The sequence below is a fragment of the Cottoperca gobio genome, chromosome 11 (genome assembly GCF_900634415.1).
Source record: "Cottoperca gobio chromosome 11, fCotGob3.1, whole genome shotgun sequence".
Classification (NCBI taxonomy): Eukaryota; Metazoa; Chordata; class Actinopteri; order Perciformes; family Bovichtidae; genus Cottoperca; species Cottoperca gobio.
In genome coordinates, this window is record NC_041365.1 from 20,598,543 (window position 1) to 20,626,539 (window position 27,997).

At 42.4% G+C, this 27,997-nt stretch overlaps 1 protein-coding gene across 2 annotated transcripts; it reads right to left on the reverse strand.

Moving 5' to 3' along the window:
- Positions 1-485: 485 nt before the first annotated feature.
- phactr4a (phosphatase and actin regulator 4a) lies at positions 486-27,960 on the reverse strand. Of its 2 annotated transcripts, XM_029443150.1 has the most exons (15): positions 27,606-27,960; positions 23,452-23,544; positions 21,582-21,619; positions 14,159-14,329; positions 13,992-14,072; positions 12,771-13,895; positions 10,705-11,058; positions 7,567-8,122; positions 6,497-6,726; positions 5,909-6,071; positions 5,703-5,758; positions 2,887-2,948; positions 2,651-2,788; positions 1,895-1,971; positions 486-1,781 (listed from the first exon to the last, which is right to left on the reverse strand). In XM_029443150.1, the coding sequence occupies exons 3-15, from the start codon at positions 21,592-21,594 to the stop codon at positions 1,766-1,768; spliced, it is 3,042 nt and encodes a 1,013-aa protein (XP_029299010.1). In that variant the 5' UTR covers positions 21,595-21,619; positions 23,452-23,544; positions 27,606-27,960; the 3' UTR covers positions 486-1,765. The 2 variants fall into 2 exon arrangements, with proteins under 2 accessions (XP_029299010.1, XP_029299009.1); XM_029443149.1 differs by lacking the exons at positions 21,582-21,619; positions 23,452-23,544; positions 27,606-27,960 and adding an exon at positions 19,156-19,353.
- Positions 27,961-27,997: the final 37 nt, after the last annotated feature.

Below are 27,997 nucleotides of genomic sequence, written 5' to 3' on the forward strand. Positions count from 1 at the left end.
TACATATATATATATATTCTTTTGTTAAATTAATACGTCTTTTCATAATTGTGCTTTATAATTAAAAACGTACTTTTAAACCTGTGAAAGTGTTTCTGCTCCGTAGGATTTATTAAGTCACAGGATGCTACAAACTATTTATCATTATCTTTCTAATCAGCTTCATAATCACTTGACATTCAGAGAGTGAACGCTCAGCGCAGAGCTGCATGTTTACTTTCTGCTAATCAGCATCACAGGGAGGTTAAAGAGAAACCGCCGCTGCCCGTCAGCCGCTGCCCGTCAGCCGCTGCCCGTCAGCCGCTGCCCGTCAGCCGCTGCCCGGCTCCATCATCGTGAAGGAAGAAGGGATTTAATCAAACTACTTCTTTTTCTTGGAGAAAGTTATTAGATATTTGCTCAATCTGCACATTTTAACATAACACTGCCCTCCTCTGGTCGCTTCAAGATGCATCAACATTCAAGTGAAGAATCATCACAACATGTTGAAATGAAAATCACAGGTTATTTTAATTACTGAGTGGATTGTTCATTTGTACAGTGTGCTTTGCAAAAAAAAATCTCTGTATCAAAAGAAACATGTTGTACCATTACTACTTTACAATTAAAACATGTCAGCATCACTGTGGATGTGCAATATAAAGTCAATCGCATCTACATCATTGATCTATACAACTGCAGCCAACTATGGGACTCGCACATATAAAGTACCATAAAACAGCCAGGAAAATAAAAATATGTACATTTTCCTGCTCGAATAATTCAATTATAAACATAGAATTATACTTTTTAGATTTTCTACAAACCCAATTAAGGAACATAAAGTGCCTTATTAGAAAGTAATCTAGACGTGTGCTCCATGAGAATCATTTAAAGGATGTACACTACAGTAAAACGTTCAGATATTAGGAATCAGTGAGTTACACACAAAGTGATTCAAATAGAGTTTTAAATTAGAAACGCGCTGCTGTACGGAAGTCTTTCACATCTGGTCTCTGTGAGGAGGAAGGCCGGCTCTGCGGCAGCTCTGCGGAAACTCAGCGGCAGCTCTACGGAAACTCAGCGGTAGCTCAGCGGCAGCTCTACGGCAGCTCTACGGCAGCTCTACGGCGTCGAAAACGCTGTTAAAGGCATATTTCACGCACAACATAATTTATTTATTACTCCGTGTTTCCTCGAGTTTCTTTCCTCCACGGTGAAATTGTTGATGAATGGAAGTAAACGGGGACTTTAAATACTTTATCATCCGGTTACAGACTGTCACACATGAGATGTGGATTATACTGCACGAGTTTGTAAACCCACATTTACTTCCATTCAACACGACTTTTCTGGGGTTTTTTTCTTCAATTCAAGGAAATACAGGGTGGGGGGGGGGGTCTTTATGTGCAGTCTCCCTGCTCTAAGGAAGGAGGGAACAGAATACGAAGGCAGGTGAAGGCATGGGGAGACGTTTCCCCGGAGCGAGACGGCGTGATAACCCTCCAACAGTCTTTCTGGGCCCCCCAGCACAGGGAGTGGGTGGGGGGGGGGGGGGGTTCTCACTCTTTTAGTGTTGGCACCAGGTACCTCCGTCATGGACGCACCAACAAACCCCTCCGGTCCTGAACTCCACAGCCGGAGGAGAAGTGATCTGTGGCTTCTCTCACTTCCCGTCCATCAGCTGAAGCAGCTCAGCAGGCGGTCAAACGGACGACATGTTGGGTTCGTAGCGAGGAGGCGGACTGGGAGTCGTGACGAGCGCTTCACCGGTCAGCGTGGACAGCTAAGGCCGATGGAACCTGGCAGCACGAGAGGGGGAAAGGTCAAAAGGGTCTCGAGGCAAAGCGTCTTCAAGAAAGAAATCTAAAAATGATCCATGTGAAAGTGAATAATGCATGAATACGAGTCTGACCGGGTATAGATCCGGCTTTCCTCGTGAACCTCCATCTCTGAGCTCTTGAACTCATTGAGCTCCTTGCGGATGGCGGCCTGAGGGAGACGTGAGAGAAACAAAACAAAGGGATCAAAGCTACGTTTATTTAGAATAATCTACAAAACTGCCATAAAACATTAATATTAGTTAAATCTTTTAACCTGATCATAACTTGTAAACATTCATTCATCTTCTGAATTTCACCACTTTAATTCTTTACATAATGCCTCGGACGTTGTTAAATATTTTATACTGCGACGAGGTTTTAGCATGTAGGTGCCCCAAAGGACAAACACGAGGAGCTCTGGATTGACAGATATAATATAATACAGGATTTTATGGCCGTGGTTTGTGGTTTTAATGAGTTTCAATGTTGACTTTAAAGTCCCAACTTTACTTTAGTTATGACACGAGCGAAGGTTGAACTTCCAAAAGCCAAAATGGTCGTAAAATAAAAAAAGGATAAAAACGTCCCGAGTGAGGCTGAAGGGACAAACACTTAAAATGACGTTTCTTCCAACAGGCATATAATTCCTGTTCCTTCACTGCAGCAGGTAAAACTGAGTATCGAGGAGGAATCCCAGGAATGCAACAATCTGCTTGGAATGCAAATCCTCCGCCGCTGGTAAACAGCGTACAGAGCTTAGGCTCTGTCTTGCAGAGACGCTCTAAGCCACAGGAGACCCGTTGGTAAGACGAGAGGTGTGGAGTGTGTGTTCTGTGTGCGAGTCTTACCTTGTCAGCAGGAGTGAGCTTGGTCCACGGTTTATCCGCTCGCCGGTCGTAGTCGTGGGCATGGGTGCTCTCGACGTACTCGTGGAAACGCAGGATCTTCCTGGCCTGGAGCTCAGCGACTGTGGGTCTCTGGGACAGCTGAGGACAGACGGGACATCAGTTAGATCCGTTTTAAGCGTTAGCTTCTAGTTCACAACAACAGAATGTGCGATACAGTTACTCGGTTGCATCCTGACCTTTCTCGTCAGCCTCCGTTTGATCTCACATCTCTCTAATCGCCGATCATCTTCGTTCTTGGCTGCAGGAAGAAAAGACATCCCATGAGAGAAGGAAACACTGAAGTCAGTCAGGTGGATTTCACCCGAGCCGCCGTCGGCACGCCGCCGTAACGGGAAGCTTTAATCACGGCGCGCTCTGCACAAGGTGCTGCATTGTTCTAGCGCGGGTGCGAAGCTTCGCCTTGTCCGAGTCTTTTGAGGACAAGCGAGCCACAGCGTGGTCGTACGAGTCCCGGATCAAAACGTGTTGACGGATCCTGAGAAGTATTATGTTAATACTTTGGTTCTTGGATCCAACATCACAGGGAAGCTGCACTGATGTTTCCCCACACTTGGTCTCATGATGTTCTTGCGTTTACTGCTTTAACAATAGATCACAGGGGGTTCATCAAGTACACACACACACATGCATGTTCCTGCAAGTGTGTGTACTTGGTTTTTAAAGCATGAATGTGTAAATATCCATGTGCACAAGCCTGATTTACATTTCCACAGTTTGCCAAAGATGGAAGTTGATACTCTCCAACCGTCTGCAGATGAATTAGCGGAGCATCAATCAGACCTTTACCAGTGCGCTCCTTTTCTCTCCTTCTTCTGTGTGTAAGGTAACATGACACTGTAACTCTTTATGCCCTTTTAAGGTTTAAATTCCAACGCATCAACTTCAGGACTGATTGAACCTGCATGTACAGGTTACACACACAGTTCCACTGCAGGGTTACTCGTGTTGTGTACAACATGTTTGTGCAGCTCTTCCTCAAACCTCTGAACCTGCACGCCGCTCCGTTTCATCTCACACAGACCAAACTCCTCCACAGCGTTTTAGGACTCCAGTTGCTAAAAGTATGTTGTAATTTAAATGCAACAGTCAGCTCTCAATTGTCTCCTTTTGTTAATGTGATAAACATGTATTTTTATCTATGCAAGTGTCGCAGCAAAATGTGCACACAATGTCAAATCTACATTGTATCTATATCTCTTTACTTTAGTCTTTTAATAGTGATATTTTATATCTCTTTACTTTAGCCTTTTAATGGTAATATTTTATATCTCTTTACTTTAGCCTTTTAATGGTGATATTTTATATCTCTTTACTTTAGCCTTTTAATGGTGATATTTTATATCTCTTTACTTTAGCCTTTTAATGGTGATATTTTATATCTCTTTACTTTAGCTTTTTAATGGTGATATTTTATATCTCTTTACTTTAGCCTTTTAATGGTGATATTTTATATCTCTTTACTTTAGCCTTTTAATGGTGATATTTTATATCTCTTTACTTTAGCCTTTTAATGGTGATATTGTATATCTCTTTACTTTAGCCTTTTAATAGTGATATTTTATATCTCTTTACTTTAGCCTTTTAATGGTGATATTTTATATCTTTACTTTAGCTTTTTAATGGTGATATTTTATATCTCTTTACTTTAGCCTTTTAATGGTGATATTTTATATCTCTTTACTTTAGCCTTTTAATGGTGATATTTTATATCTCTTTACTTTAGCTTTTTAATGGTGATATTTTATATCTCTTTACTTTAGCTTTTTAATGGTGATATTTTATATCTTTGCCTTGTAATGGTGATTTAATGCTGGTTTAACAATCAGAGCCATATTTTGAAAGCATTAGATCAACAATGGGCCCCTGTGGCCCTTCAACTGGTTTACTCCCTTTGCTACACATTATTTACGTTTACAGCGTCGACCTCTTTATTGACCTTTAACATATAAAACACAGACATCTCCAGTGAGTCCAGATTATTTTGGCAAAATCTTGGTTAAAGCCCGCTTCATAAACAAACCCCTGTTTGTTAAGTATTATGATCGGTTATCGGTTTTTCTACAATATATTCTTTAATCTTTCACTTTTCCACTAATTGTGTAAAGAACATGTAAACACATTTATCAGAGAAGCTTCCTCTTGTTCCTGTGGTAACACCGTCTATCTGATCTCAAGTTTTTCTAAAATACACACCTTTACACATTCAATGTTTAAAACATTTACAAGAATGGTGATGGATGTGGTTTCCCGACAAGAGGGTCGTTAAGTACGGCGCAGATACGGAAACTAGGCACAATCCTCCAATGTTATTTTAAACTATTCAGACTCATGTACATCTACACTGTGATTATTGAACTGTAAATGATCTTATTCGGTCTAATCTTGTACTAATTGTTATGTTTTTGCTGTGAAGCACTTTGGGCTGCAATTCTTGTATGAAAGGTGCTATACAAATAAAGCTTATTATTATTATTATTAACAAAACTATGATGAATATTGAGCTGTGAATTGTCAAATGCCAATCAGCAGATGCATAACAAATAAAAACAATAATATTTGTGGGCATACAAGAGCGACCATCATTTAAACACCCTAAAAGAATATTGGATGCACATTTGATCAAGTCTCTCACTTTATTTTTCCATCTCTGCGTTACCATATCACATAAAAGAGCGTGTGTAAGGATGCGTACGGTCCCCACATCGTGACTAACATTAGCAGTTTCTGTGTGGGAGTTGTGTGCACGGTTTCTGCAGCCGTCTCCTGGAGCACAATCAGATATCAGAGACCGTATCTTAATAAAGTTAAATCCACACCAATAATACACAAACTGCTGCGTTTAGTGACTATCAGTATGCCTGAGGCAGGAAGGAGCATCAGCCAGTGGACCAATGATTAATTCAGACTATTGATTTCAGCAGAGTTGAGGAAAATGAAGCGTGGGATTCTTTTCGACCGTGTGGATGTGGAGACATGAGGGATGGACTCTTACCTTGAAGGATGTTCCTCTGCTCCAGCTCATCTGCTGATGGTCTCTGACTCAACCGCCTGAAGACACAACACAATGTTTACTACTCAACTCTTAAATGAACACACAGCCTACAGTATTAATAACGTGGGGAATCTGTCAAACAGCATGAGCTATTACAGAGATGGAAGCTTTCACACATCTAAGTTAAGGATATATCATTTTATTACCGTGTCAGTGCGGTACTGATCTTGCTCCTCACTGCCATCCACTGATCCCTGTTTTGCCAACTCACGCTGTCCTGGTTCTCCTGAGCATCCCTCTCCTCTCGCTCTTGTCTCTCCAGCTTCAGGGCTAACGTGTCCTTCCTCTTCACACGACTCGCGAGCCCACCTGTGACACACGTGACACACGTGACCCAGTTATACATACATACTATAAAAACTGAGATTCTTTTAGCCTCCTGGATTGAGGGACTTTACGATCCTCACAGTCTTCAGATGCTTTGGGGGAATTTGATGGTTTCCCTAAAAATAAAGAGTCTGATCCTCAAACTATTTTGTCTAAAAAACGTACTTAGTTTGTTGTCAAAAGGACAAAGTTTTCACATTTCACAAGCGGGAACCAGGAAGTGGACGACGACCATCAGATTAAACTAGTTGCATTTACACTTCAAGCTTCTGCACGGACTGAAAACACTGATTACGTTCGGTCTTTAAGAATGACGACATAAGATGCAGCATATTTAAAGACAAACTACTTGAAAAGTTATTTTCCCACATGGCTTTGATGTAGTAGTATAAGAAAGACAAACTTACTTGGAGCTTCCTCATCCTCGTCATCCTCGTCGTCTCTGTACAGGATGGGGCCGTCAGAGTCGGACTCCTCCTCGCTGTCCCCGGGGCCTCCACCTTCAGGGATGATGCTCACCCTGAGGTCTCCGACCAAACCCCTCCTGCTGCGCGGCTCCAGCTCAGGCTGGCGAAGGGGCCTCTGAGGGTGAAGCTTCCGCATCTCCTCCTCCATGTCAAAGTCGTCGTCCTCCGGCCTGTGAACGAGTGGCAGCTGTGAGAACTGAAGACGCTCACGTCGCGTTCTCTCATCATTTTACTTTTGTGGGCATTCTTGAATTAATTCTCTTTTACTTTAACTTTTCTTTTTCATTTCTGCGTGTGCACACGGCCCTGCAGCCTGATTGGTGGAGTGTTTACCTGCTAATTACAAGACCGATGGGATTCATCGTTATAAAAACACAGGTACGAACAATTCTGCGGTTTAACAGCACGCCATGAAATCCTTTCAAAATAACTCGTTCATGAAGAAACAGTAAGATATTAGTGAGTGAGGCCGAATGTTCGGAGGTTGTAATCTGGTGTGCAGCTGAGTCCCATTAGGGAGGGAATAAAGCTCAACTGTTTGCTGAAGAGATTAACGAGGCTCACCTTTACATGGCCGACTTTGAAACTTTGTCTTTTTTTAAATTAGGAATATTTACTTAAACCTAAAAGTTTAGATTATAACAAATCTAATTACAAAATGATCGCTTTGAGTTTCCTGCTGTGTCCTGGAAGTTACATTTAATTAATGTATTGAATTATGCAGCTGGCACTGCGTCTATTTCTGTGAAATCACTTCATGTTCATTTGAAGAGAAAAGTCAATGATGTGTAAAGTGTGCAGGCAGGACAAACTCTGGAAGTTTGCATCTGTATTTTGTAGCTCTTCTTTGTTGGTATTGCTCGTCTACTACAATGCCGACGGTTCCATTTTGTGACTGTTGAATAATTAATTTGAGCACTTTGGGAATAAACATGAAGCTTGTGTGCATGGACTGTGTAAAAGACATTTTGTAATACAAGAATGTGATGTACAGTATGTGGGACACTTACAGCCTGAGAGGCTCGATGGTGATCGGGAGAGAGTTCCTCGAGTTCTCGGTGAGGAAATCTGGAGGCGACTCGAACAGCAGGGAGTGAGCCCGCTGGGAGCCGTCTGGGTTGGGAGGAGCTAGGCCGGGGCTGGCCAGAGCTCTCTGGATGAGGATGTGCAGGGGGATGGCTGGAGGCTGGCTGGGAGGCTTGGTGGTCGGGCTGGGGGGATCGCTTTGCACAGCGGGACCAGAGGAGGAGCTGGGGGGCTGCAGTGACTGAACCCTGGGAGGAGATGGAGGTATGTGGGCAGGTGGTGAAAGCAGAGGCTCGACGGAGCTCGGAGCTGCTGCACTCGTCTTGTCCTCGTTGACTTCTCCTTTAGGGACAGCAGGGGGCGTCGGGAAAGGCGCAGAGGCTGGGTCAGCGGTGGGGGACTCTGGGTCCTGACTGGGAGGAGAAGGGTCCACATAATGGCGCTTGGTGACGGGGGTCATCCTCTTTGGCGGCGTCGGTGGCGAGCGCTTAGCGGGCGCCAGCACTACGACGACACCACTGCCAGGCTGTGAGAGCTCAGCTGTTTAAAAGAACAGAAATTAATAAATGTAATAAAGATTCTCACAAACATGAAGATGCACATTCAGGCTGCAGCAGCGGGAAGTTAGTTTTATGAACAAAAACAAGCAAAATGTCAAGAACAGCTTTAGTTCGGGGGAAAGATGATGTTCCGTTACTGTGGAGCAGGATGCAGTGGGGGCCACGCACACATGAAACACATCCACAGTGTGTGAGCAACACATTCAACACGCAGCACTAGATGTTCATACAACTTCCATGCAAAGTTCTCTTGGCAGCACTCAGAGTTAAGTTAGTTGAGCTGAAAACTAAGAGAGCGTATAAGAGCCGGGGGAGGGGAGGGGGGGGGTAGTATTCCAAGAAAGAAACTCTAAAATTAAGATAAAAAACTTTAATATTCTGACAGTTAATTGGTAAATTGAAGATAAAGAAATGTAATATTCTCTGACTCTCAGATGTGTTTTTTGAATAGTCTCAATCCACAGCAACACAGTACAGGTGTGTACTTGTAATGTCTCTAAAACATTTAGAGTTTTCTCTCTGAATATTACACCCCCCCCCCCCCTCTCAGCTCTGTATCTTTTCATTTCCTGGACCTACATTGGCCCTAATACGTCATCTTAGAAAACAGCTCCAATATCTGCAATACACATGCAATGCAAGTACTGGTGTTAAAACTGAGGCGAGCTGTTCCATGTGCTATGAGCGGGTGAATCTCTGCGACCAGTCTGCAGGCTTTGTTAAGATGGAGATGAGGCGCCACGCCGGGTACCTGAGCAGGTCTGTACGGCTCTGTGCCGCAGGTACACGGGTAGAGAAAGGTACAAGCCGAGCTCACTCTGGCGTCTCCAGCTGGTCCAGTGACAGGGCTGCCTGACCTGAGAGCCCCTGCTTCAGTGAGGAAGCTGGCAAAAATGAGTGGAGATGTCAGGGATAGGGCTGGGTTTACATTCCAAGCTGGGAGAGAAATACAAGAGGGTGGTTTCCGATAACGTTTTCTTCTTGGTTTGACACTGTCCAGAAGCAGAGCATACATCTTCTAAACAACCGCTGTGGGGAAATAACTCCGAGCACAAGATAAGAAAAACTTAAAGTTGCTTTGTGTTCCCATTGAGGCATAAAAATGCTCCGGTAAAACAGTTCTCCTTCAGGAAGTTAATCACACGGAAACTCCATTTGTCCTCGTTTCAGCTTGTTTACCCCCAACAGCTATACATCAGCAGATATTAACAAATATCAGTATCGGCCTCAGAAATCGAGGATCGGTCAGGATATAAAGCATGTCTAGTGAGAAAACATAACGGACCATATGAAATATAAAGAGAACAAATAGAAAGGGGAAGATGTCCACTACAGGGAGGCGTGTTTGTGTGCACAGATGCACAAAGTTTCTACAGTCCAGTGCACTTTCCCATAACAAAGTCAATGTAATCCAGACAGCCAGTAATGTAGTAGTATAAGCATAGAAACCTCGCCTAACAAACGGCAGTGGAATGTGATAAGAGAGAGCACTGGGATGGGCGGTAAACAACAGCAGCTGTGGCATGCTGGGACAAATCGGTTTCTATCGAACTTCCAGGGAAGAGCTGGCGTTGCATAAAAAGGTGCAAAGACAAGCCGGTGCGCATTCCGTCTTCAGAGAGCGCTGGTTGTACACACAGAAAGTGCACACTAGCAACACGTTGGAAAGCAACGAGCTGCAGAATCACTGCGAGTATAAAGTATTCTTCCTCGCTGCTTTCCTCACTAACCACGGACGGTAAATCTGTCAAAAAAGTCCCAACCGCTCTGCCCCAACGCACGAGAACTTCTGCATCTTTCAAACAGGTGTGGGCACGCCCAACATACCACGAAGAATCCCAAACTTCCCTGAAACCTCACAGTCTGTCTGAATGGAAGAGGCTTTGATCAAGAACACAAGAATGTTTCCTGACTTCCCTCAGCAGAGGATTCATGCTGTTGTGCACCTGCAGAAGTTGTAAGTAAATTAAACATCATCTCTACTTAATTAGAACATCTTATTAAAAACAAGTAAGAAACATGAGAATTATAAAGGAATATGGAATAATCTGCACATGAAGGGAACTCCTTGTATTTAATTATTCTCTATAGTTAAGATATGTTGGTGTATTCCTTGTCATTAAATAGATATAACAGATGTGGACTAATTAAGTGTAATCCAGGTATATTATAGCAAAACTGGAAAATAAGACTTATTCTTTTTTGAGAAAGCACAGAAACGTTTTTGCTCATTTCTCAGTAATATGTGCATTAATTTAACTTTGTTTAACTTCACATGTGCGTAGTTGTGTGCAAGTGTGCACGTCAGAGTAAGTGTAAAAAGATGGAGTGTGTCACAGGTAATGTGTTCCCGGTGCAAATATTGAACTTGTTAGACTGGTCCAAGTTATATCTCCACTCGTACGTTTGTCCTGCTTCTCAAAGATTTAAAGTCTTATTAAAACCCAACAAAAGCTCATTTAGGAGGTTGTTTGATAAAATAAAAGAAAGATACACACAGACCAGCTGTTTATAGACCAGGCACATTTTAAGTGTCCTATAAAACTGCGTTAATAAACTCACCGAGCAGGTTGCTGTTGCGGTTGGTGGGTTTGGGTGGAGGGACGGGAGGCTGCTTGGCGTGGGGAGGGACAGGAGGCGGCGGGTCGGAGTCAGCGAGGGAGGGTCGAGGTGGGTCCTCCACTATTAGGGAGACGGTCCTCGGGGGCTTGGCCACAGCTATAGCAGCAGACGAGGAGGAAGACGAGGTAGAGGAGGAGGAGGAGGAGGAGGAGGAGGAAGAAGAGGAGGGCGTTGGACTCCTGCCCGAATCTGTAAGACATTTCGGGGGAAGAAGAGCCTGTCGGGTTGGGGGAGGATCCTGCTGAGAGTCTTGGGGTGGACGAGGGTCAGGGGCGAAGCGGACACCAGCGGACTCTACAGACGGGGAACACACACACGCACACACACACACACACACACACACACACACACACACACACACACATTAAAGAAAAGATGACGACAAGGTTCACAAGGAGCTCTAACCACAAGGGAAACAACAACAGAGACGTGGGAGCTTCTATTGAAGATTTCAAATTAAGCTTCGACATCATCTCCCTAAAAAAATATTAAAAACAAAAAACAAAAGTTATTAAATCAACTTTCATGAATGAATATAACTGGTCAGGGTGTGCATAAAGCTGGAGAACTAATCAACACTACAACACTGTTATATTATATATATGTAATATTAGTGTTGCCTAATCTGTATCTGCAACAGTACAGAAACACCAAGTTTAAATATTATGAATATTTAAAAAGTTTAATAAACTACCTATAAATTATTTCATGCAAAACTCCTCATTGAAAAATCCAGAATCTATGAATATATAAATATAGTTAATTTCAGAAGTTTAACTACTGGACATGTCTATGCTGTGTATGACGCATACTGGACCACGATTGGCTCAAAACTAGCTGTGATGTCACAAAGTCCTGCTCTCGTCCTGACTGGAGGAGGACTTGAAGAAAAAGCTTTCAGATTGACCTTGTTGGCTTCATAACCCCCGTCAGAATTACAGTTAAATCATTTACCAGACAAGCCTTTTCAGCTCCATCAGGAGACTTTGGTTTGCACACATTGTTGGTATTTCATCATCGCAAAACAAATCCCTGACGGAGCGTTTACTAGGAAAGTGGCTGGAAGTACGCAGGAGAAAGAACATCTGCATGTTAGCTCACATGTCAACCTGACATAACAAATACAAGTACAAACATGAGGAAGGCTTCACTACCATCTGCTGATACTGGTGAATAATGCAGAGCAAGATACAAAATAATCAAATTCCAGGCTATTCAGTACGAACAAATATGTACTTAATGGAAAACTGGCCAAAACACACACGAGTCAATGTTCTGAACACACTTATCCCTACATTACATCACAGGTCATTTAGCAGACGCTCTTATCCAGAGCGACTTACATTGAACTAAGTACAGGGACAGTCTCCCAGGAGCAGCTCCGGGTTAAGTACCTTGCTCAGGGGTACACTGGTGGCAGCCTGGTAGTGCAACACTAACTATTAGTCAACTACACTTAGTTATCACTTGTAATAGCAAAGTCACCGCCACAGAGAGAAAGGCTTCACATGCAGATCAGTTGTTTCCCCGTCAGGAATGCAGATCTGATTCACTTTGAGATTCTGGAGATCAGCTGTGGCGTTCGCTCCAGCTACAGAGCCTACACGCGTAGTTTAGTTTAAAGGCGTGCACTCTGCATCACTGCTCAACTCGTCCTATATGGTCAAATTCCAGACATCTTAAAAAAAAACGGTTTATATATTTACCAGGACCAACAGAAACGTGGATGTTCAGGGGCGTTAGAGAAAAGAAACATATCTTCCAGCAGTTACATCTTCATGATAAGAAGACGGTCAAGCCTCATCCAGTTGCAATCAACTGTCATAAAGCGTGCCAAGAGAATTTGACTCCTTGGTTTTTCTTGACTTCTTTTGGCAACACTACGACTGACTGGTTCTGAGAAACAATATCAACTCTCTTACTGGAAGTTTCTTAATTGTCATTGCGCATTTGAAAGTCACAATGCAACACATGTAAGGTTAGCTTCAACACAAGAGAGATCTTACCTGAGCGGTCTCTGAACTCTGCAGCCGGGATGTATCTGGGAAGGGTTATCCTCTTGTCAGCCTCTGAGGCCGGACGAGTCTTCTTGTTGTCCTCTGAGGAGCTCTTCTGGAGAGGAGGCCGCAAGTCCATCTCAGAGACGGGCCTGACGATGGGACGCGGGTCGTCCACAGTCCGCTGAGGCTCTGGCTTTTCTCTCCTATCCTTCTCATCTCGTCGATCTCTTTCGTTCCTCTTGGCCCAGTCGTCCCTTTTGTCCCTGTCCTCTCTCTCTCTCCTCTCTCGGTTCTCTGTCCTCTCCCGATCATCTCTTTCTCGCACGTCTTTCCTCTCCCTGTCGTCTCGTTCTCTGTCATCTTTTCTGTCATCTTTTCTGTCATCTTTTCTGTCATCTTTTCTGTCATCTCTGTGTTCTCTCCTGTCCCTCTCAAGCCGGCGATCCTTATCTTTGTCTCTGTCGTCCTTCCTTTCTCTATCATCACGCTCTCTGCGTTCCTTCTCGTCCCTGTCTTTCCATTCTCTCTCGTCCTTGTCTTTCCTTTCCCTCTCGTCCCGATCTCTGGATTCTTTCTCGTCTCGATCTCTGTGCTCCCTCTCATCCCGATCCTTCCTTTCCCGCTCCTCGCGATCTTTCCTTTCCCTGTTGTCTCTCTCCGTCCTTTCATCTCTCCTCTCTCTGTCATCTCTCCAATCTCGCCTTTCTCTCCGATCAACTCCCCCATCCCTTTCCTTTTCCTCCCGCCAGTCCCTTCTTTCCACGTCTTCCCTGTTCTTCTTCCCTCTGTCCTCCCTGTCCTCTTTTCCATCTCTCCTCTCTTCTCTGCGGTATCTATCATCTTGCGGAGGTCCTCGTGGTAACGATCCTCCTCTCTTATCAACATCTGAATGCAGACGGCTTCGTCTGTCTACGTCCACAGGAAGCCGTGCGTGGGAGTCCACATCCAGCGGGGCCCGGTTACTTCGGGAAGCGTCGGATGGTGCTCTGCTTCGACGATCATCTGCTTGGGGCAGCCGGAGGGCATTCACCTTGATGTCAGATTCCCCTCGAGACATCCTGTCCGTGTCCATTGGCACAGGATGCCCATTTTTCACTGGTGGAGCTTTGGAGTGGTTAACATCATTGTTCTCTGTCCCATGAAGACACAGGCAGTGAATATATAGTTAGTGTTATCAAAATGGAGCCAACTCATCCATAGAATATTCTCAACTAAAGCTTAACCTACCATTCTCCGGGATATCCTTTAAAACCCCTCTGGCGACCAGCTCCTGGCGACTTTTTCGAACAGAAATCCTTCGTTCCAAGACTGCAAAAAGAAAAACATATTAAGAAATCGAGCCTAAAGTAATGCACACATCAGGTGAAAATAATAGGCCATTGGACCCAGCTTACCTATCGATGTTTCAGTGAACTTTTCACTTGGCTTCTTCTTTCTCCATTTCCAGGGCTTGAAGATCCTTCCCATTTTGGAGAACTTGCCTTTGCGTTTGGTTGGAGGTGTTCCCCCACCGGAGTTTCCTTCTTCGCCGCCTTTTGTGCCATGTTGCAGGTCGACCTCATCGTCTGCATTAACATAACAAAAGGCAAACAGAAGACTCAGAGTTTGACTTATGGCAAATATCTTAAAGAGGGACTTCCCTGATTAGGAGGTTTTGGTCTCACGTCAGTTATACGTTTAAAATGTTGTGACACACCTGAATTCCTGAACACACATTTGATTTACACAGATTTTCTTTTACAGAACAGTCTATTGTGCTTATGTAACTGATAAGTCCCTGCTATGCGGTAATTGAAAATCCCAGATATTACTTTGGCTTATCACATAATTCTTTGCATGTGATTGCCTCTGTTACAAATTAGGCACATTGGAATTTAATCTTCAGTCTGACTAAACGCCCACATCCGGGTGACAACTGCTAGTGGCCTGTGACGATAGCAAACACTACAGTTCAGGAATCTTCTGCTTCAGTGAACAAAGTCTTGAAAACTTGTCATGAAGGCCAAAAGAAAAAAGAAGGTAAATAAGACCAAACTTCACAACAAGGCTGGATCACAGTCTCAGCTTATTCTGGTATTACTTACAGCGTGCATTAACGTGATTATAGAACATCCTCTGCATGCGTCAGGGTCACCATCAATACCAGAAGTTTAAAACATTTGTTTTAAACCAGAGTAAGAGCACAGCAAAGTAAAAACTAAACAAACTTATCTGTGACAGAAACCATGACTCAAGTCTCAAGCAAGTCTTATGCTATTGAAAGAGCAATAAACGGGTGTGACGCCACGAGTGTAATTCTTCGGTGATGAGTCGCACGGCAGAAATTACACAACAGCAGCATTTAATGTACAGGTGAGCTCATTTTCTCAAAGCAGTGAGAATATATGACATCGTGAAGGTGGCATGTGTGACGGGGAGACTCATATCCAGTTATGATGGAACGTGTGCAATAGAGTTACACGAGTAACTGATTTATTTTTTATTTGAGCAATCAGTGACTTCCATATGTTTACTCAAGGTCATATTTTAATTTACAATTATTCCTATTATTATTATAATTGGGTGTTTTTTTTCAATATTTGCTCTTATTTTTCTCTGCGTTTATTGAAGCACCTTTACACACTAAAGCAAATTCCTTGGATGTGAAAACCAATTTGGACATAAACCGGATTCTGATAAGACGCAACTCTGTCCAATTTAGGAGGACAATACAAAAATAATTAGTGGCAAAATAAAAATGTAAATACACACAGAGTAAGAAAGGTCAGTACGCGTGTGGCAGCGACATCCCTTCTTGGTAGTGAGGCTGTTCTCGTGGAAAGGTCAGCCGTTATCCCCAATTTACTTCTTTTGAAATACAAACAATATAATTAAGCTATTATGCTATGCTATATGCACTTGACAAGACGGACATGAAATTGTCAGAGTTGATTACTATGGGGGAGTTTAAGCACTCTTGGTCGATGTGATTGCTCTTGATTTCTCAAAATTGTTTTCAAATTGTGCCTGTTTTATGAATTATAACTTATCTTTTTAAATTGCATATTTACTGGATATTGTGCACATTTGTAGTGTGTGACTGTATTGTTGTAACCATGTTCATGCTGCACTCTTGGCCAGGTCACTCTCAATGAGACTTTTACCTGGTAAAATAAAGTATATATGTATAATTAAAGTATCAAACCTGTAATGACCAGATGACATGCAAGTTGTCATTAATAAAATTGTGGTTGTAAATAAGATTCAAATGGCTAATTTGAAAAAACAACATTTTTGTATATTGAATGGAGGCGTTAATGATTAATGACGATGCATTAATCACTCACTAGACTTTGCTCAATCAGGGATATAAGAGCTGACAGTGCCGACCTGCAGAAATAGTTTTTCTGGCAGTTTCCATTCAGTTAAAGTGCCGAACGTTCAGTGGGCAACCACTTCCTGTGGACACAAGACGTGCGGTTTTCCATCTGTCAGATAGGATACTGAGCCCACCCACCCACCCTGCAGGGAGGCCCGTCCTGAAGCTCTTCTCATTGTAGCTACCACTTCCTGCAATAGCTCTGACTAAACTAATCTGCCACATTTTAAAAACAACACTGCGGTACAATTCTCCCCGAACCACTAAGATATGCTTAAGTTCTTAAATAAGGATGTAAAAAGTGTAAACGTGACTCGGCCAAACATTTCTCGTCATGTCTCGCTTCCAGTGGGGATTCCTACTCGAAGGACGTCAGAAGCCCGAGATGAGATGGACTATTCATTTTATTTATAGCCACAAAGAAAACAATGTTTTGATTGGATGCTGTATTTGTGTGGACTATTTATTTAATTATGTGAAGTTCTTCACCCTATTTCATTTGGATGTTTTTATAGTTAAATAGTTATTACTGTCATTTATATTTAACATTGTTCATTTATTGATTTTATTTGAACTTTTTGCATCGTCAATGTGTGGGAGGGTGCCGGGGAAAAAATACCAATACCATAAATAAAAAATGAAGGATAAGCACACAGACTACAACAATTTAAAAGCGGAGAAGTTACATTTTAAAGGTTCACAGCAGGCGTCAGACGGCTGATAATGAAGAATAATCACTTGTATTCAGGCCCTGATAAAAACCAATACCAAAATATCTGCAATAACATTTTGACCTGACAGATTTATCGGTGACATAAATAATTACTAACGCAGCAAATATTCAGAGACTTATTAACTTCACATAGGACGCCTTTATCTGTCAGAGTAACTGCTGACCATCCAAAACATCTGTCCCGTCACCGACGGTGTAAACATGTTCAGTTCGCATCGATGCGGGAGAACGCAACACATTAATCAACCGGCGGATGTTTTACTACTTGTGGTACAAACATGACATGAGACAAATCTATTGCATTGCTACACTGTGCCATTTATCACAAGGCAGGACACAAAGATGTTTCCTCCTCCGCCTTGACCTCCTTTTTAATTGGCTCTTTGTCTTCACACTCCTGGGAGCTGATAGAAATGTCAAAGCTTTAGAAAGGCCGGTCAGATTAGGCTGTATGTCAATAAACTATACATTTATTTTACATTCCCTACGCTATGAACATCCCGGTTAATGTGGGGTCACTGTTGTTCTGTGTCATGTGTTAATGAGTTGAGATCAATACAGTTTAGTAACAGATAAAACACACATATTTAAGAGCTGGTTAACTGGCATTCAACCGTAGCTGACCCACTGTTGCAACTACAGATGTTACAAGAACCGATACTTCGGCACCAAGTCGATGCCAAAATTCTGAAAACGTGACATCGGGACCTTTTTCCATAATGATGCTACATTGTGTTGAAAGTCCTGCTTTGCTAAATAACAACGCTAACAGCAAACGTTAACCGAGGTTGCATTGAGTTACATTATGATGTGTTCAAATGTAGTCTTGTAAAATTCAGCTTTTGGTGAGAAACTTGAATAATAAATGAATATATAATGAGTTGTTCAAAAGGAGATGCTTTTGCAGCAATATAAAATAGGTATGATTTGTTTAACCTCCAAACAAAAGCCAGTGTGCAAACAGTAATAAAGAAGTGCATGTGGAAGTGCACGAGATCTATTGTTTTTGACCTAGTTGAGCATCCAGAATCATGGAATTTCATTGGTATTGGTATCGACTACTAAATCTCTGGTGTTGTGACATCACTAGTTGCACAAAGCTCCTCCATAAAATATTTAAGTTATTTTGTACCTACACAATGTATGACGCGAAGCAGGCCGTTGCATGCACGTGTGGAATCCCATGCTGAAATAAAGGCACACGGAGGTCAGTGAACTCTCAGCTATTCCTGACACAACCCAGACACCAGCGGGTGTTAAACTGGGAGGGGTGTGGTGGCAGTGAACTGGGAGAACACTGATGCACTCGGCTGCAAAAGAAGCAAAGTGTGATGTGGTGGCCTTGTGCTTGAGCATGACAACCCGAGGTGGCTGCTTTTCACAGAACCACCAGAGAATTAAAAAAGACACCTGGTGGGAGGTGAAAACTCTCACAATCCTCAGACCAAACATTTGATTTGTAAAGAGACTCGAAAGCTGTGAGACCGTAGTAACAACACAGGCTTCTGTAAATGTTCAGACATTAAAAGTTAACGGATTAAGAAAAGCATGAAGCCTGCAGCCCTCTGGTTAAGGCGTCCATGACTCAGTGAATAGCACACCGGAGGCAAAAGTACATTTTGCACAGAGAGCAAATATGTAGCAAAGAGGATGTTCTCCTGTTTCATTGAGTGTTGAGAAGTGTTCAAACAGAAGCCCTCCAGGAAAACACAGAGCAAATATTGATTCAGTACATTAAAAGTCAATGTTCCTGTTGACTAACAGCAGGCCATGAGCAACACAGCAAATTAAAGGCTGTGATGTTACGCAGAAAAGCGGTGACAGACAGGTTCCATACGCTGCATGCTGGATTGTTAAGGGGAATCGTGCAGGTGTGCAAATACACCTTCTTAAGCTGAACCAGAGAGACTTCAGGGTTCACTATGTGCCGTACAGTACAAGAACAAACAGATCCACATGGGGAGAGCTGGTGTCGGTCGGTGCCTTGTACCCTGAAACCTTGCTTTCAAGAAACCGCCTCCTCAGGGGGATGGAGCGCCGAGTGCAGACAGAGAGAAGTGTGTGTGGTTTGAGCATTTCACAATCACCACATTCCATCTGCATTCATGCTTCTACACCTGTCTGTGCCTGCTGCCTTCCAGTTTCTCTCGGCTTTAAAAACAAAAGCACCTAGAGACGGTATCCTCTCGTGGGCTTTCCATTCTGCACAAACATGCACGGCCAGGTTGTTTACACTTTCTAAAGAAAACACATGTCATCACGGCAACCATGTAGTGCTGAGCCTCTCCGTTTGGACTCACCCGTGTTGTATTGGGCTGGTTGCTGGGCCACTGTCTCACTGCTAGCACTGTGTCCCATGCTACGGCTCCTGTCCCCGCTGGCCTGCCGGGCCCTGCCTCTCCCGAGGTCCGCGGCAGGAGAGGAAAACTTAAAGCCACCTCGCTCGTCTAAACGCAGACATAAGAGCTCCTGTAACTCAAGACTGTCTTGACTGCGTCGCTTACTCTCTTGTCTCTGAAAGTATTGCACTCCCCCTCCCTTCAGCCTGTGTGATTTGGTCTCTGCCTCCCTTCCTCCCTCCTTCTTACACTTTGAAAACACACTCACTCGCTAAATTCTGAGGTCCCTCCCTTCTTGGAGATCTGACTTCATAAATAAGGTACACCAATATGGTAATCCAGCACATGCCTGTCATTCCTGAGAGCACATTTTTCAGGGGCAAAGTTCAGCAGGCGAGCTTTGGCCACCAGTCCAGCCATCAAGCCTTGAGGGATTTGTGATGCAGTCCCATCCCCCCCCCACCCCCATCCCATCCCGCTAGCACTATTTCACAGACTGACAAAACACTACTCCCTGAAGGGCGAGGGGCGGGCTCTGCGGGGTGAGGTAACTCGAGAGGTGGAAGGTGAGCCGAGCCAAGGTGGAGCTCAAGAGAACAGGAAGTGACACAGCGAGGGAGTCCAATGACTCTCTCGGGCTCGTCCTTTAAAACTATGACACTTTAATAATTAGTTGTTTTACAGCTACACCCGATTCTTTACTATATTGGTATGAATTAGAGCCGAGCGATAATTCAATATTTCAATGAAATCACATTGTGATTTTGTCAGTAAATAGCTGGAAATATGCATTTATATTTATTTAATTTGGCTTTTAATTAAAGTTATTAATATGATTATGTTCCCTAATTATTATTATTTCTAATTTCACTTAAATAGACATTTTATCGTCTAATTTTATTGTCTGTTTACCGTTGTATTTTCTTTGAGCTGCATCTCTTGATGAAAAAGTGCTCTATAAATAAACATTATAAAATATATTTAATTAGTTATCGAGATAGAAGATGTTGGCTATATCGTCCAGCTCTAGTCAAATGTTTTTACTACAACTTTGTTATTGCTTTTAGAAATACAAATTTGGAGTTGTCTTTTTAAAAATGGGAAAGTCTTTCCTGTAACTCTCTAAATCTTTTTGTAACAGAAGAAAGAATAAAAGCCAAACACACGAGTTAAAGAAGGGCCATCCTGCATGTTAGAGAAACTTCACCTTCTTCTAATTTGACAGAATTTATACGTTTATGGAAAGAGGACGTGAAGACAACATCAATAAGTAAGCGTATGCTACTGCCATGTATTGGGATGTAATAGATTGAGACCTTTATAAGACGCTGCATCACTGCGGCTCCCTCTGCATGAGAGCTCAGACAGAAGAACGTGAGGAATGCAGAAACACAAGCTTTTTGGTAAAAGCACAGTAATCCAGGAAATTGCTTGTAAACAGAAGGATAACAACCTCTGACTTCCTCCATCTTGAACTGTCCAAAGAGCAGCAGCAGATGGAGACAAACACATGTCTTCCTCCACTGTTAACACAGAACATGAAGTTCAGCCGAACAATAACGTGACTCACACAAATACCAGCACGTGTGTCATCGTGACAACCCAAAGAAAGCATTCAAAGACGAGTGCGATGTAACACGAGCCGATGTGCGAGGCTTTGGATCCAAACACAAGCACATGAGAAGCGTTCGGCCGCCTTCTCGTCTGAAACACATCACTTTTAGAAAAAATGGCAAAAGAGGAAGTGCAGTTTATTTTGGGCAGGACGGGGATGAGTAGATCCTGCCAGGCCTGGCGAGAGACCGTGGAGCCATGATCTCTTATCCATCGTGGACCAAAGCAAACCAAAGCTTTCTCATCACTTTATAACGAGTAAATCAACAAAAGGATATTTTAAAAAGAATGGTTTACTCACGAATATATTCAGACTGAACAGCCATCCCCGTTATGTTCTACAACTACAAGAGCTGAGCGTGGAAACAAAGATCCTGTTGAGGTCTGTCAATGATCGAGGACAGAGTTGAAGGCCACGAGTGACAGCGACAGAAACCGGCAGCTCTGCTAACCTACAGGTGTGTCCTCTGGGCGAGGGCCAATCAGATAGCTGCAGTGTCAACAGCACAATGCGTCACCGGGCCGACCCCTTAATGGACGGCTTCAAAACCAAACACTCACCACTTTCTGTCATCATGATACTACGGATCAGATAACGCCAGCGTCACGCTACAACACAAACCAGTGTTTCAGCCTTAAGTAATCGTCTTCTACAGGTTAGTTTTACACCTTTTATGCAAAGGTGTGCTTTTAAAACACAATAAAAACATTTGATGAGGTATTGATCCAGCAGAAAAGAATCACAAACTTATATTAACATTTATATTTCTTACCAGGATTTTCCATCACAGTGTCCAAAACTCAGCAGCTTCTGCAATAAACGAACAAACGGCACCGTTACGACATTTATAAGAATAACTAACAACATATTACTTTATTATAAGACGTCAGTTTGACATGTGACTGAGCATATTTAAATTACGTTTTATTATACATTTAAACCACAAACATTTTAAATACGAGATCAATTGTAAATAATCTAATTAAATCACATTTGTCCTGGTAAATCTTCTTTTTCATCCTCTTGTCCAATAGTTCCCAAGTATTGACACTAATGTAGTCCATCTTTGTACATATAGTCGTCCATGTTTCATCTGTAATCATGTCTTTATATATATGTTTACCTTTGTGATGTACTGACTGATATGTAACACCTTTCTTATTGAAGTCCAGACACCAGGATGCTGCACGTAAATAATTCAAAATGACCTCAAGATGTCAATAACAGCAGCGCAGGTCCAGAGGACTGCCTTTAAGAGCAGCTTCCCCCCCGCCACCTCATGTGTGAACAAACAGATTTGTGCTGAACGCTGAGAGGCGGTCGACACCTGAGGAGCGACACCAGCTTTACGTCGACTCGCACTGAATCGATTCAACACAAAAATCCAATGAATAGCAAACAAGCCGAGTATTTCACTGAGTCGAGTCGGAGCGCTGCACATTTAGTGATGTCACCGACGCCCAAAGCTACGGCTGCAACAGTAAAATATGTGTAGACGATGCTGATGGAGAGTTCATTTGGAAAGCTCCCCTGAGGGGAAGTCATTTACTTCAGACTGCTTAACTAACGCAAGACATGTTCATAAAGGTTTGAATAAGTTAATGTGTCAGGTCTGAGGTTCAAAGTCAGCTTGTGAAATGTAAGTAACTCGGGCCGGATGATCATTTAATACGATTCATCGTCTTTAATGGACTCATATTGGGATGAAATCGTAGATATTAAGCACATATTTACACTCATTTCTTCTTTCTTCACATTACAACTCAGCTCAATGCGATTAACAGACGGTGGAAATATGGAAATATTTATGTATGGTCTTTAATTTAACTTGATAAGGTTTATTTTGCACAAAGTTTCTTAACTGAGAAAAAACTGTGCTTTTCATGTCAAGTGTATTTTATATACACTATTCACACTATACACTATTGAATTAGCAGAAAACATGCTACCTTATATCGTGATATACTGTATATCATAATCGTTATATTATAATAAGTCTATATCGAGTAATAAATGTCTTATATAATAATAAATAATGTGCGAAGTTGACACCCATGAAGAGCAGTAAATGGTAAATTGACAGCATTTAAAAACGCTTTTCTAGTATTAGAGCACACACACACACACAACACACACACACACACACACACACACACACACACACACACACACTTTTTGCCATGTTGGCTGCAGGACTGTTCAAATCGCTGTTTCACAATATTTCAAACACGTGCTTTCAAACGGGAAATAAAGATGAGGAACATCGGGGAAGGAGGAAGTGAGGGCAGCACCAGCGACACTCCTGAGATACAAATTCTAAACTCTGAACGTCCTGTAGCGTTAAGAGCAGAGAACGATCATAGTGGCAGGATCACGAGCACAGATTACAAACATAACGACAACTTGTGTTTAAATCTTTTCCCTGCCTGTAATTGGTCAAAATGATGCTAACGGGGGGGGGGGGGAAGCAGCAGTATCAGGCTGCACTTTGGAATGTCAAAAGTCCTTTGACAACAAACTGGTGAAACCCTGTGAGTGAACAGGCTGCACCATGTGTGCACACACTGCAGCGAGTGGCATGCAACTATTTCAGCCTCTTATCAAGTGGACTAAATGTACGTCGTCTTGTTACACCAACTTACTTCTTCTGAAGATCATCGATCGTCGATTAGAAACGACGTCCTTGTAATTTGCCTCCAGCGGGACGACTTGGCAGCACAGTTATTTGGGAACTCCTGTAAAATATGTAAAAACAGACAAGAATTAAAAACAGGAGGAAACAAAGTTCCTTCTTGCTGCTGCGCTCCGAGGACCTAAATAAATAAATAGTTACACCATTAAAATATAAAGTTAATTCCATCACATGCGAAACAAAAGAAACTTTTATATGCAGCTACTTTGAGCTTTCTCACTGCCGTCAGCTTTGGTTCAACCTGGTTTGACAAGTGTTGGGCTGTAACGTACACACAGCACATGCTCAACAGCTGCAGGCAGGACGACATGTCCGTACTGTACAACACTTCAAACAATCAGTGTGTGTGTCTCCGCTACACGTCCCCCTCAGCCTGTCCACAGGAACATCTACAGTACAGATGATTTAGAGAAACGGCTGTGTGTGTGTGTGTGTGTGTGTGTGTGTGTGAAAAGGTACAGACAGCAGTTTTGCACTTACAGCACATATGAATTGTTGATGATCATAGGACATTATTTTGAAAAGCTGATGTTATTTGGTCATTTAGTATTTAATGTAACACGCTATAGAGCTGCTAACATGTTAACTAACATGCTTTGGTTATAAAACCTACTATAGTTACATGCTATAAGACTAATAATACAGTAGTAATACCCGGTTATCTGTTTGTTACATGTTTAGTCACATAAACTGATGGAACTACATGTCTGAGCTAATTAACAACGAGAGCCTCATTTCATTTAGTTTACTTTCTTACGATTCAAAACAACAACCCTTTATCCATTTATTATTCATTGCTTCCAGCCTGCCCGTAACGAGGGAGAAGTTGAGACGCACTTCAACACACAAATAATTCACGAGATAAAGTTCAGCACCACTGCAACCCAATTCTGTTCTCAAATATCCTCCCGTGCACGGAGCGGGCGCCGGCGAGCTGCAGCTCTGATGTGCACCAGACTACAGGAGCTGGTGCAGGCTGGCAGCAAAGCAAACACAGAGGTGAGTTAATGTGCAGCGCTGTGCGAGCGCACCGACCCGTAAACTAGAGCAGCTGAGCAGCGTTGTAATGCTCGAGCCCTCAGCACGCCACGTGCACATGCACAAACACACATTCACACCCAGTCCTGTCATTCTACACAGCATCCAAAGGTTAAACAGGAGATCGCCGAGCCTGCCGAGTTACATTACGTCTGGTTTCAAGCCTTTGCTTCCATGTTGGCAATTCTCACACGGTACAATTTTAGAACAGTAAGCAACATGGCAGCCAGATCGTCAGGTTCTGTAACAGGATCAGCTGAATGTCAGCGTTTTCACACAATGTCCGCCTTTTTCTTTAAATGGAGGTGAGCCCTGAGGCCTCATACCTTTTTACACAATAAGCAATACCTTGAGTGGAAGTGGACAGTTTCTGTATGAATAAATTCAGCAGAAACTACACAAAGAGAATACTGAATATGTTGAGCCAGACAGAAAGATAACTCGCCAACTATTTAGATATTAGATTAATCAATAAAGTAATTTCTCAGGCAAAACCGTCAGAAAATGCTGTTTTCAGTCCTTCAAAAATGAAGATTTCCTTCTTTTCTGAGTTTTATATCATATTAAAGTAATATCTTTGTGTTTTGGACAAAACAAGATATTTAAAGACTTCAGCTTTGACTTTGAGGAACTAGGGTGAACATTTTCTGACATTTTAAAGACCAAACAATTAATGAGATTATCTAGAAAATAACAATCGGCTGGTTAATTGATCGCAGCCCAACACTGTTTCATGTACAAACTTAGTATTCGTACAATAAGCAAGACAATCAAAAGCAGAGTGGATGCTGCAGCTTCTGTACTCATGAATATAAAACCAAATCCAAGACACTTTGTAATAACCAATCCAAACTGTAAACAAACCTTGGTAATGTAGATGGAGCAATAATGACTCCTGAGATTGCCGAGTGATACGCTTCATGTCAGGAGGTATTTCATACGGTAGCTGACATATTTATAAGATGTTTAAAAATCAGCTGTGCTCCGTTTGCGCTGTACTGATGGTTCATAACATTCCACACAATCCTGTTTGTTCACTGTGAGCTCCCAATTAGCTTGTTAAGAACTCCCAGTTCATCGGATAAAAGGACGGAGCTGTGCGGAGCTGAGAGGAGTACAATCAGCCATTGGGCCAAGTTCATTCTGCAGACTTGGCAATAACTGAATGAAGAACCAAGCTGGCGTTTGTTGCTGCGAGCTGCATGGACCTCAATGGGCCACTGTCAACCGCTAGATGATAATGGCACACACATCTGATTATATAAGTCCCACACAGACCCACAATATTCAAACACACAAATAACTTCTGAACAAATCTCTGGTTTCTATTCCACCCACCATAGTGGCTTGTTTTACCAAATTCAGCCAATTTTACAGTTTCAAATCTCAAAATTGTTCCTCTGCAAAGTCTGTAACATTTCCAGAACAGAAACGTGAACGTTGGATAAAGCAGGTTCAAAATTCTTCCTTTTTGTATTTTGTATCTCTCTTTGTAGGACTCCATTACTAAAAAAGATATCCACTTTCACAAAGGTTTTTGGGGAATAAAATGGTATATAAATCAGAAAAAGAAAACTATGTAAAAAAGACCTCCAGCATATAATTACTGGAAAGTTTGGTGTATGTAAGTGCATGTAGTTAGTGTAGCGTGTATAACATGAGCTGTGAGTGACAGGTGAACAAAGCCCTCTGCACAAAGCTGCAGAATATAGAGAGGAATGAAAGTGGAAAGTTTGGTGTATGTAAGTGCTACTGAAGTGGAGACTTCTGCTGAAGAGTGTGAGAAAAAGACCTTGGACCTAAAGAAGTACATCTTCAGCTTCAGCTGAGGTAAAAAAGATTTCCAGCAGACAACGGTTGGACAGCTGCCACAGAAGATTACAGTTATGTGTCATGATAGGTGACTATTTCTCAGCATGAGAATCCTGTGAAAATCAATGCCAATCCCCTGCAACATCGCCATCTCTCGAAACACACTACCCACCTTTATGTAACTCAGATTAAGCTGAAATTTCACGTCTTCGACTCCATAAAAGTGAGGCTGAATCCGTCAGATGCAACAATCCACTATGTGAAAACAGAGCACAATAACATGGCTGACCTGATTACAATGCTGCCTATCTAGAACAAATACAATAAGCTGCAGCTCCCTTTGTCTCCTCTCTTTTTAAGAGTCTGTGATGTCCTATAGGGCGTATTAGTGCTTTCAGTCAGTACTAAAAAGCACTGGGTGCTTGTTGGGACAAGCAGACGGGCCTGTGAATGGAATGCAGTTCAATGCAAGTTTTTGCTTCCCTGCAAACAAGAAGTTGACAGTTATACAAGTTTAACACTCTTTTTTTTTGACATATTAAGAGTTTAAGTCTTAACATTGTGACTCTTTGTAGTAATCCGTAAAATCAGAAAATACTGTCAACAGGCATTTAATAAATAACTAAATTGCTATATAAATCAGACTATGAATTATATATGTTTACACCCGAAGCCTCAATTTAAAATCATTATAATGTAATATATTGCTTCAGGCAAAGTCATGCAAAGGTCTGAGGGCTCAGTGAATGCAAATGTGCTAAATTAGAAGAATTATAAAACAATAGAAATGCAAATAAATCTAGGTTTTAACATTCACACAGTGGTTAAGTGTCAAAACAACAAACAGCCAACTAACTAACCTCCATAATAAGTCATTAAGTAAGGTGTCGACCAAGCTAACGCTACATGTACACCAACATGCTAATGCCAGACAGGTACAGGTAGCTGATCCTAGATGCTAAATGAAAGTTATACTGTGACACAGTCTGAATACAGGGATTTAACGTGATTTTAAATCTCCCTTTAAGTGTCACCTTTCTAATTTTACCAAGCAACACTAGGTTTGTGAGCTATAGATAGCAGCGCACTGACATAATGCTAATCCCTGGCTGCTGCTAGCTAAAGTAAATTAGAGCCAGCAACAGGTAGCTCCTGTACTTTAGCATTTAGCTTTGTTAGCTAACGTAAATTAGCTCATACTTGTCGTTCTGGCGCAATAAAACCTTAGTATTATGGTCCACAGAGGCTACTTACCCTTACTTGGATCCGGTTAACTTGTGTGAAAGTGTATCCAAAAGGCAGGAGACGTGTTTTTGTCCCGGTTCTCGTTGTATCTCGTCCCTGATTACTTTTGACACTTGTCGCTGCTGTCCATCACAGCGCGAACGCAAGGCGGAACTAGCTTCACTAACTACCTTTTGACCCGAGTAAAGTCACAAAACTAACTTTCTGGAGCGGCCGAAAACAAAACAAAGCACACAAGCACAACCTGAATGTTACACCAAAATGCCAAGCGAGCCGTTAAATGTTGAATTTAAATGTTTGTTAACACTTTGCTGTCAAAAAAGGTGTTTCATTTTAACTCGGCAGGGAGATTAAGTGCGGCTGCGCATGCGCACTCCGTAGCAGGGTGGCCGCTCCCCCAC